Raw genomic sequence first — 18,334 nt, 5'->3', positions numbered from 1 at the left:
GCAGGGCGTGAATTAGAATTGATAAAGAGTAATAACCCTATTCTTAAGAATATGTAAAGCTATTGAGCAAAGCTTTGAGCGGAACCTGTGAGTTAGATGCCTAATTATTCATAAATGGACTTTCTGTGTGTGATTTTGGCAACTGCACCCATTGCCAAACATCTGCAGAAGGCTGGACCAAAGTTCAGAAAAGAGGTACTTATCGTGTGGCCAATTAATAAGTACATTAGCTGGGTCATGAGAACAAAAATCCACAGAGGCCTGCATGTAAACTTTGTAATAACGGTCTAGTTGAGCATTACCAGTAAGCTGGATTCCCATTTGAGCTTGATCGGGGGAGTTAATATTCTAGTGAGCCAATTTCCAGTTGTGCATTGAACCGCCGAAGTTGTGAGGAACCAATTAAACCTTTGACATGCATGTCGTGAGAGCAGGTCTTTAGACTACAGAGTGAGCGAGCAATCCAAATATGAGTGAACGGTGGCTAGATAATGGGAACGCATATCTGAGCACCACCACGTCGTGAAAATGTGACGATTTGAGAGCGAGATAGTCGAGCAGCTATCTGTGAACAGGTCGAGTTATGAGCGAAACTTCTAGACCATTATAAGGATTAGTCGAGCAGCTAATCACAGGACAACACTATCGTCATGAGCGGAGACGATCTTTCCAATTGTTGTCGTGAGCTGAGTCATCTCTATCACTTGGCTCTTTATGATTTTTATGACTCGTTAACATCTTTTCATTCTTCTGAGCAGGAATGATCTTATCTCTATCAACAAGGAGCGATTGATCTTTATGAGAGCTAATTTTTGAATTTTTTTCTTCTTAGCAGGAATGATCTCATCTCTATCAAAAAGGAGCGGTTGATCTTTATGAGATCTAATTTTTGACTTTTCATTCTTCTGAGCAGGAATGATCTCATCTCTATCAACAAGGAGCAGTTGATCTTTATGAGAGCTAATTTTTGACTTTTCATTCTTCTGAGCAGGAATGATCTCATCTCTATCAACAAGGAGCGGTTGATCTTTATGAGAGCTAATTTTTGACTTTATATTCTTCTGAGCAGGAATGATCTCATCTCTATCAACAAGGAGCGGTTGATCTTTATGAGAGTTAACTTTAGACTTGTTCTTAACTTCGTCTTTTAGGACTTTCCCTTGTGATTCGGCCACGTCATCTTCCTTGATAAATTCTGTTCTTAAGGCAGTCTTTCGTTTGAGCGGTCGAATCAGACTGATATGACGCCGATATTTTTCTTCGTGAATGGATATTTAATTGCAATCAGTTTGTGCATAATCGACTTGATATATGAAGACTTTTTCTAAGGGTAATTGAGCGAATATTCTGTCCTTATGAGCGAGCGACGAAGTTCTTTGAGCGGTGTAATCAGACGCGTATATCACACGAGCAGGTGATTGTTCTGACTCTTTCCATGATTGACGAAAAACCTTCTGAGCAGTTGCACTGGCTAATGATTTCTAGCGTGAGCAATGTGCAAGTATCGTTTTCAATCGTCAACGTGCAATTATTGGAGAACAAGTTGATCACGAGAAAAGATAGCTTGTGATATTTGAGTTTAAAACTTCTCGTGAGTAGACAGGCATTGCGAGCAGTAGCCATAATTTGTATGTCCAGTTTCTATCTAAGAGCTTCTTAGAGCTGAGATAGCCTTCTTTCTGATCCACTTATAAATCAACTCTTATTAATTTGCCTATTTAAAGAGCTAAAGATCTTAGATTTGGAAAGGCATTTTTTTTGGAGCATAGATCATCTTTCCGTTAATACGTAAGATAATAATTTCTACCAGAGTGTCAATTTTTCCGTTCTGATTACATCTGATGAGCAGGGATCGTTAACATTATTGGTAATGTGAGGTTCTGAACGACGAGCAGGTTCAGTTTTACTTTGGTGATGAAGATTGAAGTGTGGCCTCAATGAGTGAGTCGAGAGTCCTCACAATTAAAAATTTGCGCACTTTTGTGGCACATTTGACGGTCTTTGATAAAAGGTGCAAGTAGAAGAGCGGGAACATCAGAGCGGATGCTTGTTCTACTGCAAACAAAATTGATGAGCAGCATATCGGAGCGAATTTGTATTGCGCTGGTGATGAAATCCGTCATTTTTCTTCATCATTTCTTGGTTAATTTTTCGTCTCATAATTTTTGATATCTTTTTTCATATCATTTGATGCAATTAAGACGATTTTTTGAGCTTCGAGCAGAGCTGTGAATGTTCTGAGCTTTGAACAATTGATTGATCATCAGCGGCGATTATATCTTGTTTTTCAGGATAGATCATTCTGTAGCACGCTGAGCAATATTACGAAGATTGAGCAGTAATTTTTCCCGTTTGAGCTGTCCCATGTGCCGACATTCATTTGCATGACAGAAACGTACACGAATTTCGGCACCTCTTTGGAATGAGTTTCTATGTAAATTCAAATCTTAAGTCTTCCCGGAATGATAATTAAAATCAGGGAACTTTGATTTTCTTCTTTCAGGATTTGAAAAATGACGACTTTGATGATTTCTTCTGAGATGAGCGATCATTTGATTGGTAATTCTCATGAATTACACATTAATTTTGAGTTGTCGCTTTCATGGATTTGATCATCAGTTTCATTTCCGGTCGAGGTGATTTTTTTTTAGATTTTGTTTTTGAGAGCGATGAGATTCCGGTTTTCCGTTCAAAGTCCGTTTTGCGATCGGACCTGATTGTTTTTATGAATAGCCTTTTCAGCAAAATCAGGATCATATTGAAAAATATCAACTATATTCCGGAAGTAAAACTTCTTATCATATTTATCGAGAAAATCGGGTAAAATTGCCTAAAGATTCAAAACAATGCCCGTTTTATCGAATAAATAAAGATAAATAAGTATATATTCGCGGATCGTCATTGATAAATTCTCAGGTAATTTATCTCTAGTATCTCTCTTATATCTCTCTTGTTGGGCGTACCGATTAATTCAGTCACCAAAATATATGGTGGTTTTATACTGAATATAATTGGAACACGGGAATCAATCTCGAATAAGTTTATTAACCCTGATAGGTGTGAGCAGAAAATAATAAAATATATATATTATATTTTATGTTATACCTGTGAAGTCAGGGAAAAGAATGATAAAATTATAGAGGTACAGTCGTTTTTATAGTGTAGGACACCACCCATCGGTGGCACGGACTTAGACTTGGTCGTATGAACTCGGCGTTGGCCATATCGCCAACGCTGGAATAGAGAGGGGCGAGCTGTCAAGGTATGATGGAGTGAAAGCCTTGGCGTTGGGCGCGTCACGGCTCACTGAGCATAATTACGTCGACCACGCGCGCTAGAATCCCATATTTCGAAGCGAAAACAGTAGGAAAACCACTACAGTCTGCGAGGTTTATTGTAGAGCTGACCTACTGCACTGTCAGTTTTTGGCTATATGCGAGACAGAGAATATCTCATCATTATGTGTTTCAGAATATCATAGTAAGAATAAAATTTCTGTGGACCTCTTGCCATCAACGATGTTCAAGTTAGACAGTCAAGATAAAACTTTTGATTTTAAGGTTGTTTGGATGAATGCCCATGCGGAGAAAACTGTCCCCTTGGATGTCTCGATTGTCCAAACACTTTGTGTGACAACGTAGACAAAATTTAAATTCAAATTGTGTGAAATAATTTAGCCTTGCACCAGTTCAACCACAACAACAATAACAACATCTACAACAGCCTACACAACAACAAGTGAAAGCTCATCATTACCGGTAATGAATGTCTTTTCAATAGAATATGAATCATAGATTTATAATCATTATACCCAAAAAATTCTTTGCTTTTCATAAATATCAATTTTATGATAAACTAACTTTTTTTTATAGGAAAATACATACATTTTGGTATTTAAATATCAACAAGCTTACTTGACATCCGGTGATGGTCTCTTTAATGAGATTGCAACAATTCACTCAGACTATGACAGATTCGCAGAAGCGGTTGCAAGTGTGGTCATGCAAGATAAGCTTTACATTTTTGGTGGATCGAAAGGATATGATGAGGGCGAAAGAAGATATCGAAAGGTGATGGACTTTATTAAAAGTATCTCTTAAATATTAGCAGATTGGAGTTCTTGATGCCTGTTCTTTCATAAAAATAAGTGCACAGCTTACTTTTGATGCAAATGATGGCTCATCGGCGGTGGCGATCAATGACGGGAATAAGGGTTTGCGACATTATATAAATATATATTATTCAAAATAATTATAGCTTTGATTTGCTTCTCTCACAGCGAGTCTCCATATAATCAGTGCAATGAATTTGATGGACACAATGTTGTCGTGACTCGCAGCTCTCAATTTTCACATTCTTACGGGTCTCTGTCAAATTTGAATGGTCATCCGACAGCGGTGAGTTGTAGACACCCCGATGGGCAACAAAAAGTTGAAAGACTGACTGCTAATGGTTGGCTTTCTGTTGACAATCATCCACAGTAAGTTAATATCTTTAATTGCTTTTACTCACTCGTTTTTTTTTCTTGAAAACTGTGGTCCCATTCCTCTGTTGATATGCCAAATGGAAGCCTGATTACCATTGGAGGATCTAACGATTATGATGACGGTTCTGATAACCAAATTTACACAGGCATTTGGCTTCTTAGTGCTGACTTTCTTTCCTGGTCGAAAATTGGTGATCTTCAACGGGTTAAGTTGACAAAAAGTTTAATTGCTAATTTATCTAAAGGGTCTTCAACACTCTACTTCAATCCGCATCGGCGACCATGTTTATGTTTTTGCTGGTTATGGCGATAATCGGCATGCTAATCAACGAATTGATATACATGAAAATACTGTATTGCAAACTGAAATTATTGGGGTCCATAGCTCCGGACTTTACCATCCTGCGGTTTTTCATTCTGGTCCAAATTATTGTACTGAAAACTAAATTTTTTGAGTCAAAAACCTAATTATGAAACTTTCATTTTATTTTGTCATTTCATGAGCGCAATTTAATGAAATATTTTTCAATGGTCGTGGCTATGGCCATGATCATCCTCTTCGTGAGAATGACTCCGTCCTTCGAAAACGCCCAACATCGCTAGAATGATGAAGCCGATTGTCATGCCGACATTTTGAATCGCAAATCGTGTCCATTTGTTTTCAAAGTGACCCTTGAGCTTCAACTCAGGAATCTAGAAATGCGATGAAAGGAGTCATTTTCAGCTTCTCTTACGATATCAACAAGGACAATGTAGACAAAAAGGCCAGCCACCATCGCAAGAAGCCACTCAGAAGCGTCAGTATTTGCTAAAAATTAATCAAAATCTTTTCTGGCATTCAACCCTTACAAGAAAGAGCAAGGCCCGTGTAGAGGCCGCCATAACTCCAGAGAGCAGAGAAAAGATTTGCCCCAAGCGCCATTGCATTCGTTAGCCCGAATCGAATGTAGATCGTAAAGTCGGACAGTTCATGGGGCAACTCGTGGAGGAAAAGAGCGATTGTTGTTGCCAAACCAGTTTCCCAGCCTAAAATTATTTGGACCAAGATTCTCGATTATTTTTTACCTTGAGCCCAAGTTGTTCCTAGCGCAAGTCCATCAACAAAATTGTGAATGCAGTCGCCAACCAAAATTCCCATAATAGCACTTGTTTGTTTCTTTGGCTCTTCTTCCTTGTTTTCATTTTCTTCTCCATCCTCATCATCTTCTTGAACCGGCTCAACTTGGCCTTGCTTCGCTTCTTCTGCCTTCGCACTCGTTTCTTCGACGATTGTCTTTCTCGTCGCCATTTCTTCATCGGCATGCGCGACCTGGGCGCCGCCATGACTGTGGCCGTGTCCCATGATCGACATCGTCTGTTCGAAGATCCAGAAAAAGTAGATGATGCCAACGACGACGGCGAGTTTTTAATCGCTTCCATGTATAGATCCGGCTCGGCATCTTCCGGTTCCTCATGAGAATGACCGTGCTCATCTGGCGAGGCAGTTGTGACCGTGTGTCGATGTTCATGACCATGATCCTCCTCCGCATGGGCTTCTCCGTCATCGTGACTGTGAAGACCAAGGACAGCAGGGAGAATGTGCAAGAAGGCGTCGCCAAGCATTGTTGATACACCAAGAGCTTTGAACAAAATTTTCTTGAGAAAGAAAAATGAAAGACATACCGATGAAAAAATCATAAATATACGTCATCATCTTAGGACTTGCTCTTTTGTTGCACAGAATAATTCCAACACCAGCGAGGGAGAGCAAAACACAAACAGTATTGGCTAGCGTCGCGTAGCCCCAGGCTTGTGCATTGCTCCATTCTTCATCATCATCTTCATGATCGTGCGAGTGACCGTGGTCATCATGTTCCGTCGTTGTTTCGTGATCATGAGAATGGCCATGATCATGCTCCGTTGTTGTTTCGATTTTTAATTCCGGCAAATCGTGAGAAAATTTTGAGAAATCTGGATCAAATTCGCCGTGAAAATCCAAATGATCCTTATTTCAACGGTAATTGGGAACGAATTCAGCCAAATAAATACCTTGTCATTGAACGGATCGGCGGAGACAGCCGCCCAAGTACAGCAACAACAGCAAACAAAAGCAAACTTATCATGGTCCGTTACATGCGATGAACTTTGATTCTGATAAAATACGAAAATATTTGCCGAGCAAGAGCTGCTCTCCTAAAGCGCTGAAAAAGCAGTGACGTGACAATGTCAGTGGGTTCGTTCTCATGAATTTCGTCGACCGCATTGTTAGCTCAACAGCAGTCAAACTCTCAGAAGAATTGTAAGAATACTGAGTTTTTTAATTGACTCTGTCGAACACTAGAAATACTGTATTTCTCAAAAAACTTCATCTCTTCATAATTTTTGTTTATTTGAACATCAATTTCGGGCTCTTCAAAATTTCTTCAATTTATTTTTTAATGGACCTTTCCTTGGGGATTTTCATTCTCTTGTGCAGCTTTTTGCTTTTAGACTAAAGTGCCAAGAACTTCTGAAAGACAGAGCCCTTTAAATCACCTGCAAATATTGGACTTCAAGATCACCACCAATGAAAAACCGCACTCTTGACAGTACTGTTACGAAATGCTAACGCCGCGGGAGATCTCAGATCGCTTACGAAATTTGATAAACAACAGTTGGGAAAAAAGGCTCTCTAGAAATTTTGCTAAAAAAGGACCATCATAAAAGTCGGAAAATCGGAGTGAACGGTCATCTCAATTGAAATTTTCGTAAAAATTTATTGATTTTTCTGATTTTTTTTTTCCATAAAATTAGCTAAAAAAGCAAAATCAACAAAATTCGAATGAAGAACGAGGTCGTCAAAGACAGAGACAATTTCAAAATCGTCCCAGAGACGTGTCCCAAATAGTCGCTTCGACTAAAGGTCGCTTCAAAAATGCAAAGAACAGAAAATTACGCTCCGCTCCACCATAGCAACCCGCTTTACTATCGCTTCACAAATGTTTTGTCAGCAATAAAATTTATTCAAGCCGAGATTCGGGACATTTGCAGTTTCTCTGAGTCGAAGGATGTTCAGGAAAGAAGCAGATGACGAATCCGAAGAATGCTTGTAAGATGGCGACGATGATGATGATGATGCCGACAAAGACGACGATGCCGGTGATGATTGAAATTGTAAAGAGCTAAAATGGATTAACCTCGATCTTTTTTTTGGGACTAAACCAAAATATGGAACTGCATTTTTGTATGACCAGTAAGATTTCTGTATTTTGCCCTCCAGCCAATCAAAACCCTGATCCATGAAATAATTTCCATTTTTTGGTTTTGGCCCTTTTTTGGAGGTTAAACCAATTAAATGGAAGTGATTTCATTGATAATGGTTTTGATTGCCCGGTAGGCCAAATACAGGGTAAAAGCAATTTTCGGAACAGATTTTTATGGAAAGGGTTTTGATTGGCCGGTAGGCAAAATACAGCAATCTTATTGGTAATCCAAAAATTCCTTTCCGAAAATTGGTTTAGTCTCAAATACAGCAATCTTATTGGTTATCCAAAAATGCACTTCCATATATTGGTATATTGGTTTAGTCCCTTTTTAGCAAAAACCAAGAAAAGCAAGTGCATTTTTGGAAGACCAAAGCTTTCTGTATTTTCCCTGTCGGCCAATCAAAACCCTTTCCATAAGAATCACTCCTTTTCTTGGTAAGGCGCATTTTTTGGGTTAAACCAGTTTATGGAAGTGATTTTATGGATAAGTATTTTGATTGGCCGTAAGGCCAAATACAGCAACCTTATTGGTCATCCAAAAATGCACTTCCGAAAATTGGTTTCTGTTTTTTGGTTTTCTGTTTTTTGATTCTTGAAACTTACAACAGGAAATTTATCGATATTTTCTTGAAAGCCCATTTCTCTTCATCTCTTTTTCGCGCGAAAAAGTGCTCATGTGCATGTAAAATAAGTGCATGCGTGTGTGTTCCCTTATTAATAGTAATCACTCGCTAAGTGGATTTCGCCAACTCTGCTTTTCTAAAGTCCGACTTTAAGTCACGAATCCTGACAAGCGGCTGAATCCCGCTCAAGTTCGCTGTTTTTAGCGGTCAAAATCAGCTAAATAGACGAAGTTTTCATAAATAGCGATTTTGTCCGTTTATTTGTTTACAAAAAATCACGGCGGTTTTTACAAATGATCCATTTCAGTCTTTACAGATAAATAGCAAACTCGTCTTCTTTTTTTCAAATTCTTGCAGTTGGCAGCGGCATTTCCTTGTTTCTCAGTTGCTCAAAATCAGGCGCTGTCGGTGGAGGTCTCGAATTTGGAAAACTGTTGTTGATTATTCGACCATCGTCGGAGCTGCGCATGAACATGTCACGTGATGATGGAATTCTAGAACCGAAGTGAATGAAGAAGTCCTGTGTCGGAAACCTGTGTAGAAAGCCTGAGTCAGGGTCTGAAAGATCTTGACTTTCTTCAGTTAAGATCTTTCAGACCCTGACTCAGGTTTTCCACACAGGTTGCCGAGCCGAAAATTTACCTGAGGTTCAAAATCTTTCTTGTCCATCGGAGTCGAGCGAGAACAACCATGCAAAGCGAAAGAATAAAAATTATTACGATGAATTTTGTCATGTTGTCGCCCTCTTCTAAAATAAATTAAACAGTCAAGGAATAATAACCGAAACAATCAATTTCTACTGAATCAAAAGTTTTGATTCGAAAAATCAGATCTCATGCATTTTTTGTCTCTTTTAGCTCTCTTGCCCCTTTTAACCCGTTGCCGAGCGGAAGGCGTAAAATGCCTTCTACGCTAACTAGAATGCCGTATTTCGAGCCTGGGGGCGTGTCATAGCAGCAAAACTGCTACGCGCTCGGCAACGGGTTAAGGGAAGGTCTACCAATATGGCTCTCATATGAGTCATACCATATTGATACTATAAATCAAAGCTTTGTGAACCTCTTGGGACCGTTGAGCTTGGAACTACTGTTCCTCCTATTATTTCTAAACGAAATTCCGTTATTTTTTTATTTTCAACATTTTTTTTGTTCAAACCTGTATGTGGATTATTAGCGATATGATCTTCCAAACACTCGTTGTGCGTAAAAATGCCCTTTTGAATCATACATTCTTTCCTAGCCGCGTCTTTTTGCTCTTCAAAAATGTTTGAATTGGAAGAAATCGGATTTTAGTACCTTGGGTTATACTTGTCATATTCCGCTGTTGAAAGTAACCATCAAGATTTTCACAGCTACAGTACCAGAGAGAAACTTGATTTAACGAATTCGCACAATTTTGATTCAAAATTTTTGGGCAATCGTGTCGTTCGGGGTTCAAAACTAAATTTTTTATAAAAAAAAATCGCGAATCAAAATTTTTACTTTTCTGATGAACTGCTCCTGGGCAAACATCTTCATTCATGATCGCATCCATGTGCCTCTTGCATGTCTCGATCGCATCGCATTCTTCCTTCACTGCCAAACAGGAATAAAACGGATCTGAAAGGGATCAATTTTCGTTTTTTTTGTTCATTCATACTTTTCTTCAAGCATTTCCAGGGCGAAAAAACCTGCTCTGGAAAGCCGTAACAGTCATTTTCGTGCTCGCAGCAGGTGAAAATGAGCTTTGTCCACGCTGGATCGACGGAATCAAAGAAGAAGTTCGCCAACGCATCGATACATCTGCCATTGCCGTTGACACAGTTTCCCTGCTCATCCGTTCCGCACTAGAAAATAATATAATACAGAGTTGCAAATTTTTGAAAATTTTTTCTGAGCTGAGCTAGCTGAGCTGAGGTCGAAATTGAGCTGAGCTGAGCTGGCTCCATATAAAAAACAACTGAGCTGAGTTGAGCTAAGCTGGTTTTTATCAAAAAAATTGAGCAGAGCTGAGCTGAGCTGGGGCATATTTGAAAATTTTTGAGCTGAGCTGATGATTTCTCAAACTGAGCTAGCTTAGCTGAGCTGACCATTTTTTTATGCTGAGCTAGCTGAGCTGAGGTTAAAATTGAGCCAGCTGAGCTGAGCTGGCTCTTTTCGAAGAACCATTGAGCTGAGGTCAAATTGAGCTGAGCTGAGCTGAGCTGACCCTCACCTCAAAATTGCTGAGCTGAGCCGAGCTGTAGCTCAGCTTGCTCAGATAGCTCAGCTCAGCTAGCTCACAAAATTTGCAACTCTGATATTATATAATATAATAAAACTTATATTATATAAGTTATATACATTTATTGAAATATTGATAAGGGGCATTCCACAATCGTGCGCATCCATGTTCGTTGTGCATAATTTGAAGCCGGCCATACATTCCCTGTGTTTTTGCCTGAAATTCGCTCTTTTCAATCGTTGAAAAATGGAGAGAAAAAGACCTGTTATAAGGATTGGATCCTTCATCAAGTGCTTGTGTATGGTGCGACTCGGGTCGAAAACAGGGATTTTCAAATGCCGCTTTCCAGTTTCTCTTGCAATCGAGATATTTTTCCGGCGTCATGTATGGATCTTCACTTGGCCTCATGCACTAGAAAACACTATGGAAGGAAGAAATCAAGGAAGACTCACCGTGCATTCGCCCAAGTATGCCCGCATCAGCTCTTTTTCCCAGAACAATCTACTGTATGTAAACGCACATTCTCTGTGCTTATTTGCTCCATAGTGAGAGATACAAGTTTCTTCTCGATTTTCTTCGGTGACGCCTTCGGGCGAAAAATCGCAGCCAAATTCGCTGATATTCTGCATATGCATTTTGCAACTTTTTTCGGATCTTTTTACTCTTTTCTCCTTTTTAAGGATCACCCCATCAAGATAGATTTGGTCAAAATTTTCGGTATTTTTTGGTCATTTTGGGTTCTACAGACAACAGAGAGACACTTTTATGTTGAAAATTATTTCGCTGCTAACTAAATTTTAGACTAAAATTGGCTTCAAAAATTGGAAATTTGCATTATATTCTTTATGAAAATTTTTAGTTTGCTCTTTTTCAATTATAATTAAGGGTATACCCATCTTAAATTGCATTTTCATTATAAAAACGGTTAGAAAAAAAATGATTGAAGGCAGTTTGGGCAAGAAAAAATTAAAACGGAAATCTGAAAATTTGCCCAATACTCGACTTATAAATTTTTAAAGGGGGTGTACTCCTTAAGTTCGTTTACCAAAAACTCTCAAAAGAGGAACGGTCGTAGCTGAGGGCCTTTACTTCATCCTGTAAAAAAATTAAGGGTATACCTCGACTAATAACCAAAAAAAAACCTGCACTTAGCAACCTTACCTTTATCGGCCTGAAAAAATGAAAATATCGAGAGATCATTATTAGGGGACCGATTGTAGCCGAGGGTTCGACCTAACACTAGAAACTGAAATTAAGGGTCTAGCTAAGATAGTTCCCGAGAAAAACTATCACTAAAAGCCCCCATTTTCGCGATTCTTGATGGGGGTCCTTAAGGCGAATTTTTGATCCAAGTTCCTGTCAAGATGTAGGCATCTTTCTAGTGCGTACTGACAGTCATCATGAGCGTACTCAGACACGAGTGTCATTTTCTGAAAAAATATGTTCATTCCATTTTCTCTGACCATAAAAGCCACCTCTTATTGAGCCCCAAAAATAAGGCGCTAGTGACTGATAGAACGGGGATTAGGAATAAAACCAGTCTGCGATACCGTCTGCTCCTTTGAAAAAATCCTCTGGCCGAGAAAAAAAACGTACAAAAGAAGATTTTGAATAAGACTGTATTATCCAGTAGGTCGACCTTAGAAAGCCAAGTAGCGCTCTGAATAAATTCACCGCGTCAAAATGTCCTCCAACTTGTTTAAAAACTGACGGCACTTTACTTCACAATAAACTTTCGACACTTTTCTCATCAACAAAATGAGTTTTTTTTTTTCCTTGAGGATAAAAATATTGTTTACGTCAATTTTAAAATTTTCGTCTCAGCAAATAAAAAAATATAGAAAATCTTTTACAAATCAATTTCTGGCAGGGCTGGAATTTCGTCGTTTTTTGGTCAATTTTCAGCGAGTAGCCAACTTTGACAGGCTGGATTTCCTAGAAAAGTAGACCAATTTTCAAAAGCCTCTGACAAAAGTGAGATCTAGCATTGATCTTCAAAACAAGCTTTTGAAGGGATTGTTAGCATTTCCCATTTCTCCGGAATAAACCCTCAAAGTCGGCAAACTCGACCTCCGTAGCCTTAATAAAAAAGGGATGGTATCTGAAACCGACAAAAAAATTCGACAAATTTTGCGTGGGCGGCTACTCGGCTGCCGATTGGCCGGTTTGCCGAATCCAGGCTTCTGATTGGTTGAAAATTTCCACGCAAAATTTGTCGAAATTTTTTTGTTGGTTCCAGACAACTCCACATAAAAAAGGCTCTCCCGATTATTTTCGAATTCTGTTTTAAAAAAAATGAGTAAGTTTTCTGTATCAAATAAAATCGTCATCAAATTTTTACCACCTGAAATCGTTCTAGCAGATTCTTCGAATGATCTCTCTCTCTCTTTAAACAGCTCAGTTAGCGTATTTCCCTAAAACTGGGAAGGAGGTTTTCCTGGATTTGTGAGATTAATCAAACAAGATCGCCGAGAGGGCGGGTTCACTTCTTCTTCGCCGAGAATCGCCAGCGAACCCGATGGAACGCTAAAGATCAAACTCAATTTTGGTAATGAGGAGGGTAATGCAAAGCATGCCTCCATGCATCGCCCGGTTTATTGGATATCCTCAGATTAGGATAATGATCTAATCAACACTCTCAAAGCGCATCTCAGAATAATTATAACGACGAGGAGGAGGAGCAATCATAGACAGCAGCTTTCGAACTGACGGAATGTTCTACCGAAGTCGACTTTGAATTAATTATCACAAAGGCACATGATATTGGAGAAATGTCAATTCTGAATGATGGAAGCTGTGTTTTTAAGGATCATTGATTGCGAATTCATTGGCATCTGCATATCCAATGATATATTTGTTGATTTTTCGACACGAAAAACCATCAGTAAAAGTTATACTAAACTTACCTACTAGTCAAGTACGTCATATTGCCCTTACTCTTGACCTCTAACGGTTGATATACACCCGCAGTGGCGGATAAAAGGTGATATTTAGTCGCATTCCCCAACTTTGGCCTTGAATAAATCTGAATCCGTGAATGCCTGAACTTACTCTCTGGCGTAAATCAATTGATCTATTTTAGAGCTTTAAGGCTAGGGTGGTCGATTTTGGCCAAGTCTCAGGTTCTTTTTTTGACCCGCATTTTTGGATTCCTCAGAAAATTTGGAGCAAAAAACTCCTCATGCACTTTTTGGCTATCTCTACTCGATCTCCCGGAAATTGCGACTTAAACTGCAGAAAATAAGTGTATTTTGAAAGTGAACCAAATATTTTTGAAATTTCAACCCTTTACCATAGTGGCATATCATATTGACAATATTTGTTGACCGACTAGTTAACAGGTCAAATAGTATTCAAATTGGATCGGTTTCTCAAACTTACTGGAGATCATATGAGGTCATTGTTGGGCGAAAGGGTTGAAACTGAGACTTTTTTGTTTTAAGCCGAAAAGGTGGATTCCCACGTGACTTTTGTTCTAGAAAATTTATAATAAGACAAGCAAAAACATGTCTTTTTTTGATATTTCGAATTACCAAAATAAGCTCGAAAATTTTGACAGTTGAAACAAACATCTTCTATTTAAGTTTATTTATCTCCTGATGACGGCATTTAAAATCATTTAGAAACCACGTTGTGCGCGTCCGGCCGCACGGTTTTCTTTCAGCGCCTCAAACAATCGGAAAAATGTTTGCAAATTCGCCGCCGAGCCATATTTAACTCTCCCGGCGACGCTTGGTCCTCAGCAGTCAACAGATTTTCGATGTAAGTTTTGCAGAGATTTTTTTTATTTTAGAGATTAATCATCTTTAAAAACTTGTTTTTCAAATTTCGTTTTTAGATGAAACTGTTGCAGGTTGGTTGCTTTGCGGCCGCCTCCGTGCAGGAATGGTGAAAAAAAAGAGAGAAAAATTACTTCTTTCGAATTAGTTTTCATCGGAAATTAGGAATCACCGATTCTCTCTCCTTTGACACCATAAAAAAGGCTCAAGATTACGAGGGTTCGGCCCAGGTGGACTACACCCTCGACGAGACCCGAGGTGATTACGAGTACGAGTACGACCAGTTCGGAAACAAGAAAAAGAAGAAGAAGAAGAACCAAGCTTCTTACCAACAACCTTCTTACCAACAGCCATCCTACCAGGCTCCAAGCTATTCCGCCCCGTCTTACAACTACGATCAGTACGACGGCTATGGCAAAGCATACAGCACAAGCAGCGGTCATGCTTATGCGCTGAACTGCTGGCCAGCCAACTTCGATACGTAAGTCGAAACAAACTTCGCTGAAATTTCATAAAAAATCTTTCAGTGACAAGTTGGTCTACAATGGAACCAACACTGATCCGTACGAGAGGTACTCCACTGGTCCGCTCCACTACTTCGGATCTGAAATGAAAGGTTTGAAGGGAGGTGCTGATGCAGCTTCTCCAGCTGCTGGTGATAACAACCGAGGAGGTCTTTACCACTACGGTTGGGAAAACGAAGAGTCGACAACAACCGACTACACCGAAAATGCCGCCCCAAGCGAGTGGGTCCACTACCACTCTGCCCGACACGCTGGCTGCCTGTACGAATTGGCCGGCTTCGACTACAAAGAGTCTACGTATGATCATGTCTACAAGGCCTATTATTACAACGGCTATTTCAAAAATGATTATTCGGGATCTCTCACTCGTGCTGTCGTCGATACCAACATCGATTACGTTCCCAACTGGGTCCACTTCTTCAATGCGCATCTCCTCGTCGGAGGTGTTGTTTCTGGTAGCACCGCACCAGCTGTTAGCGGAACCGGCGACGCAGGTACTGGATACAGCAGCGAACAATCCAACGCCAACTTGGTCATCGCCAACCCTCAGTACGAAGGTCTCGGCTTCCTCAACTTCATCGCGACTTACAAGGTCAAGGGCAAGGACACCGGCGATCACTACCAAGAGTTCATCGACATGACCGAACGAACCCAAAACCCAGGTGCCACTGGAACCACTTACAATACCATCAACAGCGCTTCCACCCAACACGCAGATGGTATCGGTGGCGAATGGTTCTTTGACGGATGGATGGGTACATGGACTGTTGACCTTCAGACTACCGAATGGAAGTCATCCCTTTCCTCAGGCACCTGGACCACCAACTTCGCCATCTCCTCTTTCCCACACAACGAGTTGGGAAAAGATTTCCGATTCAACCTGCGAATTCTCCACGAAGAGGGCACCTACGAGAGCTACTACTGGTACCACGTCAACGAGATCGTCATCACCTTCCCACATGCCGTCTCGTACGCTCTCCACAACGACTACAAGCGAGGACTCACTTTCTCAGCAGCTGATTCCGTCAACAGCCAAACTTACCAGCTGATGAACGTCGAAAACGCCGAAGAGAGAATCAACATCATTCCTCCACTCGATCTCGGCACCTGGGACGACGTCAACTTCTTCAGAGCTGACGATTGGATCCGAACAGGCGCTGACGGCAAGAAGATTAACCACATCATGGGATGGCTCGATACCGCAGCCAGTACCAAGGCCAGCTGGTGCACGGGCACTGACGCCGCCGACGAGAACTTCTGCGCAACGAAATTCAAGATCCTTGGTCTCATGAACACCTACGACGAGCACTTTGCTGCCCAGATGGGTAACATCCAGGTAAACTTAAATCGACTCGGATTTGGATAATTAATTGTTCTAGGAAATCTGGATTCAACTTTCGTACGCCATGCAAGATGTCACCAATGGAGTTGCTTACTCCACCGCTGACAGAGACTACACCGTCGAGTCGCCCTTCCCATACTTGCACTTCCACGCCACCGAGATCAGCTCGATCGCGGCTACCTGCAGTACCACAAACGTCCACAACGGCAACGACTGCGACGCCTACACCACCAACGCGCACCACGAGGGCTTGGGTCCATACTCTGGTTAAACCAACCCGCAACCGCCGAACCAAACCAAAACATTCAATCCTACTAACCTGTAACGGTTTCTGCTCAGCTCCGCCTCTGGTGAAATCTTTGCGCTGCCATTTTCCCTGGGACTGTGCCCCGATCCCTCCCCAATCTTTCAATCGGAGCAGGGCCGCCAGGGGGCAGTCTTCTATTCTAGATCCGACTGAGCCGCCCGTTCCTTTCGCCCGATCCGTGGCCCATCTGTTTTTCTTCCAGAGTCGTTGATTTTCCCGATCTCTTGAAAAAATTTTTGCCACTTTTAGTTTCCAAAAGAGATTTTATTATCAAATTTCTTTTTTTTTGCGCTTCGAGTTTTGTGCTTTTCCAGCTCTGAGGAAAAGTAACAATTTTCTCAAGTTTTTGAGAAAGACTTGAATGCGCAAGGCGCTCATTTTGCTGCAGTTTATCGCCTGTTTAAAATGATTAATTTTAAATGTTTAATGCATAAAAAACAAGATTTTATGCGTTTTCTGTTCTTCAAGTTGCTTTAGTTCGTCGTACAAAAATAATTCCAAAAAAAGTCCTTATCACGTGATCGCCCCATGGCCGGGGCGTTCGACCCAGATAAGCTGTAGCGTTTGAGTCCACCCATCTTAAAAAAATTTCTTGCTTTTCGTAAAAATATTTCCAGAAAGTGGAATTTCTGAATATTTTTCAAACCCCAAATTTTGATAATGAAAATTAATTCTTTTGAAAATGGCAAAATTTCAAAAAAGAAGAGGATCGGGCACGAGAAAACAGAAAATGTCGAAAAATTCAATAATTTTCGACTGAAACGGACACGTGACTCGAGCGGGGAGCGGCGCGAGACGGGATCGTTCTTTTTGAGAGTGTCACTTTTGCCAGTGCGAAATTTCATCAAAGGCGAGCTTAAAAAATAAAATTCCCATACCATCGGAAAATTTGTCTTTCTTGTCTTCTTCTAGCAATTTTATTGTCAATAAGATATTTATACAGAAGGGGTCCACGATTTGAAAAATATCATCGAGAGCTTTTGAGTAATATATTTTTTGAATCTCCGTTGTCTGGCGATCATTTTCATATATTATATCAAAGTGAGTCCGTCACGTGGTAAGCTGTGACACAGCTTTGAAAATGGCTTATTTTAATGAAAAATTTTACTTTGAAAAAATTCGCAATTTTTTCGACTTTTCAAAGTCGACATAATCAGATGAATAAGGGCTTTTTAGAAAGCTTAGAGAAAACTCAATTAAAAAAAGATAGATTAAATATAATATCTAACCAATAAAAGGCGCTAGAGAGCAAAGATAGTCAAAAAAAACGGCAAAAATCATCTTGTTCAGAAAAATTCTACAATCCTTGGCGGAATCACATGCCTGTACTAGAGATTGTAGATAAGGGATCAAGGAAGACAGTTGTTTTTGATTTTGGGCTCTATCTAAGAGCAGAAAAAACAAGTTCGATTTTGAAAATGGCCCAAAATGGGGTTTTTCGCGGGTATCAATGTTTTCAGCCCGTCTTTTCAAGGTGTTTCCCCTTATGAAAAATTTCTATACTAGAGTTTGTTCATTAAAAAACGGGCTTCAAAATGAGCCCTTATCCTTGTAAAAAGCTACAAGCCCTAAAAAAAGAAGTTCGAAGTCAAAGTTGACGAAATCGGGGGATCCCTTAAAGCAATTTTTGTCAATTTTATTCAATAAATTTTCTAGAACAAAAGTCACGTGGGAATCCACCTTATCCGCTCAAAACAAAAAAATCTCAGTTTCAACCCTTTCGCCAAAAAAATGACCTCATATGATCTTCAGTAAGTTTGACAAACCGATCCAATTTGAACACTATTTGACCTGTTTTTTCGGTCAACAAATATTGACATTATCAAATTTTATGGGCTGTACTCCGT

General features: G+C 40.1%; 4 protein-coding genes across 4 annotated transcripts; 2 read left to right on the top strand and 2 right to left on the bottom strand.

Moving 5' to 3' along the window:
- The first annotated feature begins 2,513 nt into the window (after positions 1-2,513).
- On the top strand, positions 2,514-4,865 carry LOC145704598 (uncharacterized). Its single transcript, XM_081782060.1, has 7 exons — positions 2,514-2,559; positions 3,561-3,637; positions 3,678-3,758; positions 3,873-4,070; positions 4,111-4,213; positions 4,258-4,691; positions 4,732-4,865. The coding sequence occupies exons 1-6, from the start codon at positions 2,514-2,516 to the stop codon at positions 4,482-4,484; spliced, it is 732 nt and encodes a 243-aa protein (XP_081638186.1). The 3' UTR covers positions 4,485-4,691; positions 4,732-4,865.
- A 130-nt stretch (positions 4,866-4,995) lies between these two features.
- LOC145703254 (zinc transporter ZIP12-like) lies at positions 4,996-5,964 on the bottom strand. The gene is made up of 4 exons (XM_081780593.1): positions 5,552-5,964; positions 5,336-5,512; positions 5,221-5,294; positions 4,996-5,179 (listed from the first exon to the last, which is right to left on the bottom strand). Exons 1-4 carry the CDS (start codon positions 5,835-5,837, stop codon positions 5,012-5,014), a joined length of 705 nt encoding a protein of 234 aa, XP_081636719.1. The 5' UTR covers positions 5,838-5,964; the 3' UTR covers positions 4,996-5,011.
- A 2,678-nt stretch (positions 5,965-8,642) lies between these two features.
- LOC145711348 (uncharacterized) lies at positions 8,643-11,170 on the bottom strand. Its single transcript, XM_081789068.1, has 9 exons — positions 10,988-11,170; positions 10,798-10,946; positions 10,655-10,751; positions 9,972-10,158; positions 9,815-9,931; positions 9,629-9,772; positions 9,393-9,587; positions 8,976-9,081; positions 8,643-8,827 (listed from the first exon to the last, which is right to left on the bottom strand). Exons 1-9 carry the CDS (start codon positions 11,168-11,170, stop codon positions 8,677-8,679), a joined length of 1,329 nt encoding a protein of 442 aa, XP_081645194.1. The 3' UTR covers positions 8,643-8,676.
- A 3,121-nt stretch (positions 11,171-14,291) lies between these two features.
- Positions 14,292-17,375, top strand: LOC145705074 (uncharacterized). Its single transcript, XM_081782563.1, has 5 exons — positions 14,292-14,297; positions 14,374-14,408; positions 14,508-14,795; positions 14,842-16,174; positions 16,218-17,375. Exons 2-5 carry the CDS (start codon positions 14,374-14,376, stop codon positions 16,449-16,451), a joined length of 1,890 nt encoding a protein of 629 aa, XP_081638689.1. The 5' UTR covers positions 14,292-14,297; the 3' UTR covers positions 16,452-17,375.
- The last annotated feature ends 959 nt before the right edge of the window (positions 17,376-18,334 follow it).

Source organism: Oikopleura dioica, chromosome 1 (assembly GCF_907165135.1).
Source record: "Oikopleura dioica chromosome 1, OKI2018_I68_1.0, whole genome shotgun sequence".
Taxonomy (NCBI): Eukaryota; Metazoa; Chordata; class Appendicularia; order Copelata; family Oikopleuridae; genus Oikopleura; species Oikopleura dioica.
The sequence above is the reverse complement of the archived record's forward strand: the minus strand, read 5'-3'. Positions and strand labels throughout refer to the sequence as shown.

Bases quoted from the DNA above. Each gene is read 5' to 3' on its own strand.
- LOC145704598 (XM_081782060.1), top strand. From the start codon at position 2,514: ATGACGACTTTGATGATTTCTTCTGAGATGAGCGATCATTTGATTG. The intron at 2,560-3,560 runs GTAATTCTCATG...TTTGATTTTAAG, and splicing joins GATGAGCGATCATTTGATTG to GTTGTTTGGATGAATGCCCA. The intron at 4,071-4,110 runs GTGATGGACTTT...AAATATTAGCAG, and splicing joins GCGAAAGAAGATATCGAAAG to ATTGGAGTTCTTGATGCCTG.
- LOC145703254 (XM_081780593.1), bottom strand. From the start codon at position 5,837: ATGTCGATCATGGGACACGGCCACAGTCATGGCGGCGCCCAGGTCGCG. The intron at 5,295-5,335 runs GTAAGGGTTGAA...ATTAATTTTTAG, and splicing joins CACGGGCCTTGCTCTTTCTT to CAAATACTGACGCTTCTGAG. The intron at 5,180-5,220 runs GTAAGAGAAGCT...TCGCATTTCTAG, and splicing joins ACATTGTCCTTGTTGATATC to ATTCCTGAGTTGAAGCTCAA.
- LOC145711348 (XM_081789068.1), bottom strand. From the start codon at position 11,170: ATGCATATGCAGAATATCAGCGAATTTGGCTGCGATTTTTCGCCCGAA. The intron at 9,932-9,971 runs GTATGAATGAAC...GATCCCTTTCAG, and splicing joins CTGGAAATGCTTGAAGAAAA to ATCCGTTTTATTCCTGTTTG. The intron at 8,828-8,975 runs GTAAATTTTCGG...CTTCGGTTCTAG, and splicing joins AGAAAGATTTTGAACCTCAG to AATTCCATCATCACGTGACA.
- LOC145705074 (XM_081782563.1), top strand. From the start codon at position 14,374: ATGAAACTGTTGCAGGTTGGTTGCTTTGCGGCCGC. The intron at 14,409-14,507 runs CTCCGTGCAGGA...CTCCTTTGACAC, and splicing joins GTTGGTTGCTTTGCGGCCGC to CATAAAAAAGGCTCAAGATT. The intron at 16,175-16,217 runs GTAAACTTAAAT...TAATTGTTCTAG, and splicing joins CCCAGATGGGTAACATCCAG to GAAATCTGGATTCAACTTTC.